Here is a 13751-nt window from a genome sequence, read left to right on the forward strand (position 1 = left end):
GTAGGGGGATCTGTGGATGGCACTGTAGGGGGATCTGTGGATGGCACTGTAGGGGGATCTGTGGATGGCACTGTAGGGGGATCTGTGGATGGCACTGTAGGGGGATCTGTGGATGGCACTGTAGGGGGATCTGTGGATGGCACTGTAGGGGGATCTGTGGATGGCACTGTAGGGGGATCTGTGGATGGCAGTGCCATCCACAGATCCCCCTACAGTGCCATCCACAGATCCCCCCTCCCCTAAACAGTGCCATCATTGCACTGTTTAGGGGAGGGGGGATCTGTGGATGGCACTGTTTAGGGGGGAGATCTGTGGATGGCTCCCTGTATTTAATGCAGAGTGTGTGTGTATATAATGCACACTCTCTGCATTAAATACAGGGAGTCACCCTCTTGCAGATGTGTGTATATAATGTAGAGTGTGTGCATTATATACACATACACTCTGCATTATAGCTGCATTTCCCACCCTAGTCTTATACTCGAGTCAATAATTTTTCCCTTTTTTTTGGGGTAAAATTAGGGGCTCGGCTTATACTCGGGTCGGCTTATACTCGAGTATATACGGTATGTGGTGGAACTGGGGATGGGGGGGGGGGAAGCAATTTTGCCAGTTTTACTTTTTTTTTTACGTTGTTCACTATGTGGTAAAACTGACTTGTGATCTTCATTCTACAGTTAGTATGAACCTGGCAATACCACGTGTTGGGATACTGAATAAGGGAAAAACATGAAAAAAAAATTTTTGCTGGAATTTTCTGACCCCTATAACTTTGTTGTAGTTATGTGTGTGGAACTTTGTCAGGGCTCATTTTCTGCTATGTGATCTGTATTTTGGATACCATTCTGTGGTGTGTACGACTTTTTGATCACTTTTCATAAAAATAATTTGTGGGAGGATAAGCAACCCAAAAATGGCAAATCAGCCATTTTGAAGCTTTTTTTCGTTTTGCTTTTTTCCATATGGGATAAATACTTTTATATTTTGATAGTGCGGGTGTTTTTCGCATGCAGCGATTCCCAAGATGTGTATTTTTTTTACTTTTTTGATTCTTATTTTGGGAAAAGGGGGTGATTTGAATTTAAATTTTTTTTTTTACACTTTTTTGTATATACACTGAATAAAAATATAAATGCAACACTTTTGGTTTTGCTCCCATTTTGCATGAGCTAAACTCAAAGATCTGAAACATTTTCTACATACACAAAAGACCCATTACCCTGAAATATGGTTCACAAATCTGTCTAAATCTGTGTTAGTGAGCACTTCTCCTTTGCCGAGATAACCCATCTTACCTCACAGGTGTGGCATAGCAAGGTGCCGATTAGACAGCATGAATATTGCACAGGTCTGCTGTGACTGCCCACAATAAAAGTCCACAATGCCACAGATATCGCAACGTTTGAGGGAGTGGGCAATTGGCATGCTGACTGCAGGAATGTCTACCAGAGCTGTTGCCCGTGCAATGAATGTTCATTTCTCTACCATAAGCAGTCTCCAAAGGAGTTTCAGAGAATTTGGCAGTACATCCAACCGGCCTCACAACCACAGACAATGTGTAACCACACCAGCCCAGAACCTCCACATCCAGCATGTTCACCTCTATGATCATCTGAGACCAGCCACCCAGACAGCTGCAGCAACATCTGTTTGCATAACCAAAGAATTTCTGCACAAACTGTCTCAGGGAAGCTCATCTGCATGCTCGTTGTCCTCATCAAGGTCTGGACCTGACTGCAGTTCGCCATCTTAACCGACCTGAGTGCGCAAATGCTCATATTTGATGGCATCTGACACGTTGGAGAGGCGTTCTGTTCACGGATGAGTCCTGGTTTTCACTGTTCAGGGCAGATGGCAGACAGCATGTGTGGCGTCGTGTGGGTGAGCGGTTTGCTGACTTCAATGTTGTGGATCGAGTGGCCCATGGTGGCGGTGGGGTTATGGTATGAGCAGGCGTATGTTATGGACAACGAACAAAGGTGAATTTTATTGAATGCACAGAGATACAGGAGTAGACCAACATTCCACAGGCCACAATCAACAACCTGATCAACTGTATGCGACGGAGATGTGTTGCACTGCGTGAGGCAAATGGTAGCCACACCAGATACTGACTGGTTTTCTGACTTCCTAGCAAACACTATTATCTATGATGGGAGCCGGAGCTTGTATGTGGCAGCCCAAGCACCACACGGGGGAGCAGGAGCATTACTGGAAGTGTGCGCTTCCAGTAATACAAGCTCTCAGATGCCGTGGTCAGGTTTGACCATGGCACAGGGGTTAAATGTCTGCGATCGGCATTATCGTCGGCCGCAGACATTAGCTCAGGTTTTTAAAAGACCTGACATGTGACACGCTATTATGTCACATGTTGGGAAATGGTTATGTCATTTACTTCAGTAAAGTATTAATCCACAATTACATACCTATAATTGTAACTGCTGTATTCAAAATCTATCAGCATTAGTTTCTGCTTTTCAGAATTTTCCCTTCCATCCAGTAATAGGATGTTTCCTGGAAATGCAAAAGAATGCAAGCAATACAAATCAAAAGATATAACAGCTTGTAATGGTGCTATAAAAAGTATTGTGCTAAGAAGTCAACATAATACTTAAAGGGGTTGTCTAATCATGGACAATGGAGGCATATAGCTGGGATATGCTCCCATTATCTTATAGGAGCGGGTCCCACTGCTGGGACCCGGACCTATATCAAGATTGGAGCCCTGCAAGGTGGTGGCTGGAGGACTCCAGTCCAGCCACCACCAAGCGGCTCCCCATAAAAGTGAAAGGGAGCGTACCACGCATGCGCAGCCCCCGCTCCCATTCATTTCTATGGGGACGACAGAAATAGCCGAGCCAGTCATTGGCTACAGTGGCACACGTGACCTAGTCCATTTGGAAGTTAACAGACAGGGAAAGGACCACCAGTGAAGAGAACCAGAGACCCGAGGAGCCAGAACAATGAAGAGCAGGAAAGTTTGGATTTCTACCCAGATACCACTGGTAGAAGGGAAATTATAAAAAAAAAAAATTATAATAATAATAATAATAATAATAAATATAAAAAAACTGTAATTAGACTTACCGGTAATTCTGTTTCCTTGAATCCACCATGACAGCCACAGTTGAGATTGACCCCTTGACCTCTGTAGGGGCAGGAATAAACAGAGAGAGAGTTTAAAAGCCCCCACCCACTCTCTCCCTTCAGTGTTTACAAATTACCAAGTGGGTGCTATCAAGTATTAACAGCTATATAAAAACTGAATTTATTTTTTAAGTATTAAATTCATACTCATTTTAAGTACATTAAGGGAGGGAATATACAGGCCGTCATGGGGGATTCAAGGAAACAGAATTACCGGTAAGTCTTATTACGGTTTTCCATTTCATCCACTATGACGGCCACAGATGAGAACTAACAGATTATACAGTACGGGGTGCTACTGCTTGCAGAACTTTCTAGCCAATCGCCAGATCTGTAGAAGCAGATATATTAAGATGATAATGTTTTACGAATGCATTGATACTAGACCATGTAGCGGCCATAAATATCTGATCAAGAGATACACCAGCTTTCTCCGCCCATGAAGAGGCCAGAGCTCTGGTAGAGTGGGCTTTTATTCTAGTAGGAGCAGCAAGACCTATTAGGGAATAACAGGATATAATGGATTTTATCCAGCAACCTATGGATGCTTTGGAAAGCTTCTTACCCTTATTGCGTCCTGCAAACGGAATCAATAGATTGTCATCTTTCCTAAAAGCTTTAGTTGCCTCCAGTCTCCCTCACGTCTAAAAGATGAAATTGTACCTCTGTGGGGCTTTTTGGGTCACTACAGAAAGATGGTAAGACAATTTCCTGGTCCCTATGGAAGTTTGAAACCACCTTCGGAAGGAACCCTGGGTCCAATTTTAGAACTATCCTGTCGGAAAAAACTGAAAGATAAGGTTCTCAACATGAAAGGGCATAAATTTCTCCTAGGCGTCTAGCTGATGTTATGGCTATTAAGAAAGCAGTCTTAAAGGAGAGGTGTTTAATAGAAATGTCTGAAATGAGAGCAAAATCTGCTCGTCAACCCATTTAAAACAAAATTTAAATCCCATTGAGGAGCCTTAGGATGTAATGATGGTTTAAGTCTAGATGCTGCTCTTATTAACCTTGTAACCCATCTATGATCAGCTAGATTTGTATCATAGAATGCACTTATGGTGGATATCTGGACTTTTTAGGTCTAGCCCTTTCTGAAGAAAATCTAAAATCGTTTGAATACATGGGGAGGACATATTTGGAGAGTTTTCCGCCAACCAACTACAGTACTTTTTCCAGATTTAAAGATAGCCTTTAATGTACATATAACTTTGTCCGAGAGTCCCTTACTCTTTAAGACCTCGCTCTCAGGATCCAGGCTGATAGTTTGAAAAGACTTGGATTTTGATGAAGAATTGGGTCCTGAGAGAATGTCTTTTTGAAAGGGTATTAATCCAGGATTCTCTTGTGCGTTCCGTGAAAATCACAGCATGCTCTATATTCAGCGATTTTCACGCAACGCACTTTTTGTGCAGGTCCCAGTAGTCTCTGGAGCTGATATGCTGCTGGAGTCAGTGGAGACAGCATTGTCAGAATAGCCTGCTCTTTTTCACATGGAGCGGCGTCTGACGCCATCAGCCCGCGTCCCAGGCACGATGACGCGTCCCCACGTGTGTCCCGAAGCTCCGCCCCCTCCAGACCTCACCGCTAATCTGAGCACTAGATCTTGGCTCTGCCCCCCCTTCGGTGTGCGGCGTCCCACTCTCACAGGTCTGCTTCCTCACCGGAGGGACGGGAGACCATGCAGCAAGGTGCGAGAACAGGCCCCCATCTCAGGGACGAGAATCACCCTAATTTCCTCTGCCCAGCTTTAGCAGCAGCTGCGGGAGAGCAGAGGAGAAGATTGGTAAGCCAACCTCAAGTTATATTTAAAAGGAAAATAAAAAAAAATTATAAAACAAACTCTTCACCTCCCTCCTGGGAGGCCTCTCCGTGTAATGTCCCCGTAGGGCAACCTGCGGCTCTCCAGCTGTTTGTAAAACTACAATTCCCACCATTCCCTGCTGTAGGCTGATAGTTGTAGACATTCTGGGCATGCTAGGAGTTGTAGTTTTGCGAGAGAGAGAGAGAGAGAGAGAGAGAGAGAGAGAGAGAGAGAGAGAGAGAGAGAGAGAGAGAGAGAGAGAGAGAGAGAGAGAGAGAGAGAGAGAGAGAGAGAGAGAGAGAGAGAGAGAGAGAGAGAGAGAGAGAGAGAGAGAGAGAGAGAGAGAGAGAGAGAGAGAGAGAGAGATTTTAAACTATCTCTCCGTGTATTCTTGCCACTACAGAGGTCAAGGGGTCAATCTCAACTGTGGCCGTCATGGTGGATGAAGTGGAAAAAAAAACTTTAAAGGGGTTGTACAAGTTAACTACAAATTATAATAATGCATCCAAATGCTGTAAAAATTACAAAAAATAAAAAGATTAGGGTATATACGCGCTCATGATCGGTCGCTAATATAAAAACTGTTGGGGGAACCAACTCCTGGCACCTCCACAAATCAGCTGTTTGAGCTAGTGGCTGCACGCTGCAACAGGCACCAAAACTGCACAGGGCTATATACTGGCTAGTGGCCATTTCTGGTACTGCAGCCCTTCTACCATTTAAGTGACTGCAGTAACATCCACAGCCACTATTCATTGTTTCTAGCTGTGCTTATCCTGTGCCACCTGCCCTGACCTTTTGATTGTTTCACGGATTTGCCAGCCCTGACCTCTGCCCGTTTTCTGACTACATGTTTTGACTGCTCGCTGTTCCACACACTGGTTTCTGATCACCATGGGCCAGTAGCCATCCACACTGGGACTATTCCAAGTGATAGCAGCCAGGTGGCTCCCCTGCAGCGAAGTCCAGATCCCTGTATAGGGATAAAAGGGTGAATTCCAGGGGAGCACCAAGATTATGCCCTTAAGGTGTAGCCCAAAGTTGAACCAGCTGGTTGGAACAGTGGCTCCACAACCATCACCCGTAACGACAAGGGCCACTCAACTCCCCCCTGACAGCAGAGATTTGGGTGGCCCCCTTACGTATTAGATGTGGATGTCAAAATGCCCAATGCTTTGTTCTCACAGGAGATCAGGTACTTCAGATGCCTGGCAAAGCCCAATTACCATCTCCTCACTGAGTTAAACACGTGGGTTTAGCCGAGATGAGGAGTCACGGGAAATAAAAGTTATTATGCTTTATGGCTAGCTTTAGACTTTATTTGGATAAAAAGGCAGCAGAAATTGAATTCAGCTCAGAGCTGTAAAAACCGAAATGCCATCAAATCAACTAGCCATTTCATGTCTTACCTTCTTGGCAATCATTGTGACAAAACACGACAGGAGAGTGAGTTGCTTCTAGTATCGCCCTGGAGAAGTAAAAAAAAAAAAAAAAAGTTATGTAATCTTTTTCAGAGGACTAATTAAAAATTTATTTCGGATTTGGATGGATACTGCAGTTAGAGTTTTTGAAGAAAAAAAACGATCTCATGAATAACAAAAGGAAGATACTGTGTGGACAGAACCAATAATATATTTTTTTATACACATATGAAAGTGGACACACCCTTTAACTGGGGTAATATGTAGAACATTGATTTCAAATGTGTGAAAGTATTAATTGAGAGGGAAGCTGCATTATTTGGAAGAAAAGATTTCAGCTGCCTTTTTCAAATCTACCATATTGAATTCAGCTCCGGTTTTAGCAGTGAGAAGGAGGACAGCTAATATATCAGTCTTTGTTAAAACACACAGAAAGTGTCAGTTTTGACCCATGCCCGCTTAGGAGTTAAGCGAGGTCAAAGTTTCCTAAAGTGCTTTACCTGACTTATACTATGTGTCAACCATTCTGCCACATGCACATGGGTTAACGTTTAATCCGGTCTTCCTTAGGGCTCATTCAGACGGCCGTATGCTGTCCGCAGAAAATACTGAATGCTATCCGTTTTTTTGCGGATCCGCAAATAAACGGAAAGTATTCAGTATTTTTGCGGACAGCATACGGCCGTCTGAATGAGCCCTTAAACTGAAGAACTGCAGTTGATACTTCACAGCACTGTAGGATCCACTATTTCAGGTGAGCCATACTGCGTATTGCACAATATGGCTCACCTGAAAAGATGAATCCGATAGTGCTGTGAAGTAGTATCATCTTCAGTAAGTTTGTGAAGACTGGATTAAAAAATTAAACCATGTGCATCCAGCAAAATAGTGGACACACAGAACAAATCATGTAAAGCACTTTAGGAAACTTTGACCTTGCTTAAAGAGGCTCTGTCACCAGAATCAATCCTATTAACCCTTTCTACCCTGGAGGTTTTCTTGACTTTGCTTTTTATTTTTCGCTCCCTGCATTTCCAGAGCCATAACTTTTTCATTTTTCCGTTCACATAGTCGTATGATGGCTTATCTTTTGCAGGACAAGTTGTACTTTCCAACGCCACTATTTAATATTGCATAGGATCTAGTGGGAAAAAAAATATTATTTTGCCACAGTTTCAGTTTTTTTTTTACGGCATTCATTATGCGGGAAAGCTAACTTGTGACCTTCATTCTCCAGGTCAGTACGAACTCGTATCAGTACGAATGTATAATTTTTCTTGCGTTTTGATACTGAAAAAAAAGATGAGATTAAAAAAAAAAAAAAAGAAGTTTCTTTCTATCATATTCTGACCCCTATAACTTTTTGTGTAGCTATGTGTGCGAGCTGTACGAGGGCTCATTGCGGGGCGATGTGTACTTTTCAATGATACCATTCTAGGGCGTGTATGGATTTTTGATTGCTTTTTATTTAATTTTTTGTGGGAGGAGATGTGACAAAAAAAAAAAAAAGTAAAAAAAATTGGCCATTTTGACACTTTTGTTTCCCTTTTTCTGTATGGGATTAATACTTTTATATATTGCTAGTATGGGCATTTACGCACGTGGCGATACCCATGATGTGTATTCTTTTTATTTTATTTTTTTTACATGTTTTTATTCTCATTTTGGGGAAGGGGAAATTTGAACTTTTTTTTTTATCTGTAAAAAGATTTTAAAAAATTTACAATGATTTTTTTAGTTCCCATAGGGAACTATAACAATCAACCATTTGATTGCCATCATCATAGACTCCAATGAGCTTGCACTACTACTTTCCTATGGAGCCCTATTCCAGGCAAGGGCTCCATAGGAAATACTATGCAGCAGCCTCCTGTCATTCACAAAGACAGGGGCTGCTGCACACAAGCTCAGGCTCCTCCGATCGCCGCACAGGGGAGCCCGAGCATAACCGGAAGCACATGCTTTCAGGTTTTTTTCTAGTGCGCTCAGATGCTGTGGTCAGGTTTGACCACGGCATCTGAGGGGTTAAATGTCCATGATTGGCATTTCCGCCAGTTGCGGATATTAGCCTCCGGTGTCTGCTGTAGGAAACAGACACTGGGTTGCTATGGCGCTCGGGAGAAGGCGCTATCTTTTAAGACCAAACATGTGAAGTAATAGTACGTCACATGTCAGGAAGGGGTTAAAACCAGACATACTGGCTGGTAGGGCTCATCATACTGATTAAAACGATACCTTTTTTTGTCTGTACGATAAACAGCTGAAGAGATATCTGCGTTTTTAGTGATATGCTAATGAGAATTTCGAAGCACCAAGGGGCGTGGAGACAGGACATTTTTTTCCAGATGGATCAGTTATGCTTGCCCATAGACTTCTATTATGACAGATCAAAATGGAATGCATCTAAAGGTTTCCGTTTTGAATTCCATCTTACGAATTCCGTTATAACCATGTTATAACGGAAAACAATAATAGAATTCGTAACGCTGATGTGAACCCGTTCTTAGTGGTAATGTAGTCTCACATATGTAAAGATCTTAGGTTCAAGTCCTAGAAGAGATGCAAGTTTTCTCTGTTATTTTTTTTCTCTTATTTAAAACCATAACAAAAGGCTATACTATATAATCATAATAATAAATAATCTCAATATACTGTAAGGACGTAGGCTTCTTATAGGATAAATGTAGAAGAAGAAAAATATATATATCTGAATACATTTTTTTAGACATCTCTCCCAAAATTCAAACCTGGGATCTCTACATGCAAAAAACAATCAATCAGCCACCACGAGCCCTAACACTGAATTTCCTATAGCATCACCACACAAATGTTTTTTTCCATGCTTAGAAGACAACACATTACTGGGGTCATTCTAATCATACATTGTGCCTGTAAATAAAGCAGTAATATGTAGATTAGCTTTCTGAGCAGATCTTTTGGCTTTCTGGGTCCTGGAAATTCAGTGTTAGGGCTCGTTTACACAAACTTTTTTTGCGTTCCGTATATGGGCCCTTTTTTGCGTTCCGTATACGGAACCATTCATTTCTATGGGTCCGCATTTCCGTTCCGCTACATTTTGAGTCTTGTCCTATTATTGATCGCAAATCACGTTCCGTGGCTCTATTCAAGTCAACGGGTCCGCAAAAAAAAAAAAAACTCCGTATGTATTCCGTATCCGTTCAGTTTTTGCAGAACCATCTATTGAAAATGTTATGCCCAGCCAATTTTTTCTATGTAATTACTGTATATGCCATACGTAAAAACTGAATGGAACCGGAAACGCTACTGAAACCAAAAACGGAAAAACTTATCCGTTAAAAACGGACCGCAAAACACCGAAAAAGCCATATGGTCGTGTGAACAAGCCCTTACAAGCATGTAGAGCGGTAACAGACTGCAGAATACAAAATCTACCAAGGCAAATCCCTCTCTTCACTCTTAAATAGTGCCATAGCCAGGCAGATTTGCCTTTCAGGATCCTGGGAAAGCTGGGTTACTTGCACAATGTAAAGGTAATATTATATGGACAGTGTGTACATATCCACAAGACTAATCCAGCTTTCTAACCCAGAGGAATGTCACATTAGCCTAGACAGTGAGAAATCAGTCTTGCCTTTAGTAGCAAAGTTGACATCCAGGCACCTGGGAAAGCTGAATAACACTTTTTGTACTTTCAGTACCCCTGTACTGTATAGAAAATCTGCACACATACTGGCGGATGCTTTGTAAGCTGCTATGTTTTGCAGTTTTCACCCCTTCACAGTGCTCCAAAAGTCCATTGAAGTGTGTGGGCATTCAGTCCCAACCCCTTCCCAAATGTCGTGTTTTGACTGTAAGCTCATGCTTGTTCTCAGTGAGAAATAACAGCCAGTCTTCAGCCGAAGATGGAGGGCTGGGGGGAATTTTTCTGACTGCAGGTGGTCTGTTAAAATTACTTTCTGCTGCTTCTTGCAGATATCCACGCAGAAAGAACTAAAAACAAACAGGTAATACATTTTTTCTTGTTACTTTTCTTGTGTTCCCCACTCTATTTTGCCTTGTCCTAGGAAGAATTCTAAAAATTTTGGGGGCTCACAAGGGATAGTTATATGCAATAGATGGAGGAGTCTACTGGGAAACCAGGTTTCACTTTAACATTATGTAAGAAATATGATTATCATCAATAATAATAATATTAACCCTTTGGGGGTCGAGGCCCATTTTTGCATTTTTTTTTTTTCCTCCCCACGTTCCAATGACCATAACTTTATTTTTCTGTTCATACAGCTATATGAGGGCTTTTTTTTTGCAGGACACGATGCATTTTTGAATGCCTCCATTTAAATTTACCATATCTTGTACTGGAAAACAAGAAGAAAAAAAAAATCTGTGTGGGGCAAGATTGAAAAAAAATATAAAAAATATTCCGCCAAGGTTTTTGGGGTTTCAACATCATAGCGTTCAATGTTCTCTAAAAATGACCTGACGTCCTTATTCAGCGGCTCAATATGAATGTGGCGATATCAAGTTTGTTTACTTTGCTATACTACTTTAAAAAAAAAATTACCTTTGAAAATAAATATAAATTTTCTTTGCATTGCCATATTTAGACAGCCATAACATATATTTCGGTCTACAGAGACAGCTGTAAGAGGGCTAGTTTTTTGCGTAACGAACTGTAGTTTTAATCGGTACCTTTTATGTGGTATGCACTTTTTTGATCACGGTTATTAAATAAGATAATATTGAGCAATAAAAATATTCCAACGCAAGTTCTATGGGATGGTCAGCCAAGAAAGCACACCAACAAAAGTGTATATTGGAAAAAAAAAAAAAAAAATATATATATATATATATATATATATATATATATATATATATATATATATACACACACACACACACACATATACATACATATATATATATATATATATATATACACACACACACTCACCTAAAAAAATATTAGGAACACCATACTAATACAGTGTTGGACCCCCTTTTGCCTTCAGAACTGCCTTAATTCTACGTGGCATTGATTCCACAAGGTGCCGATAGCATTCTTTAGAAATGTTGGCCCATATTGATAGGATAGCATCTTGCAGTTGGAGATTTGAGGGATGCACATCCAAAGCACGAAGCTCCCGTTCCACCACATCCCAAAGATGCTCTATTGGGTTGAGATCTGATAACTGTGGGGGCCATTTTAGTACAGTGAACTCATTGTCATGTTCAAGAAACCACTTTGAAATGATTCGAGCTTTGTGACATGGCTACTTCCAGCAGGATAATGCACCATCAGAGGATGGATACATGGTGGTCATGAAGGGATGGACATGGTCAGAAACAATGCTCAGGTAGCCCGTGGCATTTAAACGATGCCCAATTGGCACTAAGGGGCCTAAAGTGTGCCCAGAAAACATCCCCCACACCATTACACCACCACCACCAGCCTGCACAGTGGTAACAAGGCATGATGGATACATGTTCTCATTCTGTTTACGCCAAATTTGGACTCTACCATTTAAATGTCTCAACAGAAATCGAGACTCATCAGAGCAGGCAACATTTTTCCAGTCAACAGTCCAATTTTGGTGAGCTCGTGCAAATTGTAGCCTCTTTTTTCTATTTGTAGTGGAGATGAGTGGTACCCGGTGGGGTCTTCTGCTGTTGTAGCCCATCTGCCTCAAGGTTGTGCGTGTTGTGGCTTCACAAATGCTTTGCTGCATACCTCGGTTGTAACGAGTGGTTATTTCTTGTCAACGTTGCTCTTCTATCAGCTTGAATCAGTCGGCCCATTCTCCTCTGACCTCTAGCATCCACAAGGCATTTTTGCCCACAGGACTGCCGCATACTGGATGTTTTTCCCTTTTCACACCATTCTTTGTAAACCCTAGAAATGGTTGTGCGTGAAAATCCCAGTAATTGAGCAGATTGTGAAATACTCAGACCGGCCTGTCTGGCACCAACAACCATGCCACGCTCAAAATTGCTTAAATCACCTTTCTTTCCCATTCTGACATTCAGTTTGGAGTTCAGGAGATTGTCTTGACCAGGACCAGACCCCTAAATGCATTGAAGCAACTGCCATGTGATTGGTTGACTAGATAATTGCATTAATGAGAAATAGAACAGGTGTTCCTAATAATTCTTTAGGTGAGTATATATATATATATATATATATATATTTATATAATTATATATATATATATATATATATATATATATATATATATACACACAGGAAAAATGGCGGCACTGGAACACAATCAAAGAAAAAGAGGGTGCACGTCTCCAGGGGAATAGGCTTCTTACCCCAATATGTAATCCAGAAAAGTAGGCGGCACTCCGAGAAAGGTGACAAGTGAACTTTATTCACCCAGGTGGTGCAACGTTTCGGTTCTTCACTAGAACCTTTTTCAAGCAAAGTAACAACTCAAATCACAGCAATATATACAGGTGAATTAATTAGCATGTTCAACATGTGACTACACTCCACCCAGTGGGTGTGTTACAAAACATGATCAGCCAATACCAACAGTGTATATATCCAAAAAGAAAAAAAAGAAAACTAAATGTACATACATTGAAGCATACATGAAAAAAATTGCATATAGAAATATACATATTTGTAAACAGTGTATCCATAATCACAAACTATACCAATCAATTACAGAGTCGATCTGCCCAATGGTGCACTGTGATGTGATAAAGTGAAAGGAGACATAGCAGAGAGGATGGGGAAACGATCGAAAAAAACATACAAGAGGGACAAGAAGAAACCTGCCATGCCGTTGTTCCGCGTTGTTTATATTCCACTGCGCAAACGCAATATCGCACCATTGACGGATATCCAGGCCGAGGACCTCTGATGTCATCAAAAACCGGCCGCAGCGTCATCTTACAGAGTCTCGCCCCCCGCGCATGCTCAGTGGACACGGTCTGTTCCCGGCACCATCTTACTTGATGGAAACAGATAGCTGCGTCTATTAACTCAGTGTAATACATCCTAGCCACTTAATCAAAGGGTATGGGCAGCCCAGAAAGAAGGGGACAGTCTAGAAACCAGAATGTCACCCATCATATCCACATGAAGTCATGCTGCGGTCACGAATCTCGCGGTCCCTGCAAGAACGACATTGTGGTTACTGAGTGCCCTCATACCCAAGAGGGATCTCCTCTATTGGGCATACGGATGTCACAAAGTATGGACAGCAGCTAAATATCTTATAACTCAAGTTGCCCCTGGTGCTTATCAGGATACGTAAACGGCAAGTATAAAACATTTTTGCAGGTGACTAAAAAGTAATGAAAATAACCATGAAGGACAAAAAAACGTCCCACATAACCCTCTTCTCTATAGTATGTTTCGATCACCCCGACCGTCTATGCCAATC

General features: G+C 41.6%; 1 protein-coding gene across 4 annotated transcripts in view; it reads right to left on the reverse strand.

The window, feature by feature from the left end:
• CHKA (choline kinase alpha) overlaps window positions 1-13751 on the reverse strand; it is a 292703-nt gene that overhangs the window by 103703 nt on the left and 175249 nt on the right. For all 4 annotated transcript variants that reach the window (XM_040410247.1, XM_040410243.1, XM_040410245.1 and 1 more), the window contains 2 exons: window positions 6361-6419; window positions 2427-2514 (listed from right to left, as the gene is read on the reverse strand). In XM_040410247.1, the coding sequence (XP_040266181.1) occupies window positions 2427-2514; window positions 6361-6419 (147 nt within the window). The remainder of the gene's footprint in view (window positions 1-2426; window positions 2515-6360; window positions 6420-13751) is intronic.

This window comes from Bufo bufo, chromosome 10 (assembly GCF_905171765.1).
Source record: "Bufo bufo chromosome 10, aBufBuf1.1, whole genome shotgun sequence".
In the NCBI taxonomy this organism is placed as follows: domain Eukaryota; kingdom Metazoa; phylum Chordata; class Amphibia; order Anura; family Bufonidae; genus Bufo; species Bufo bufo.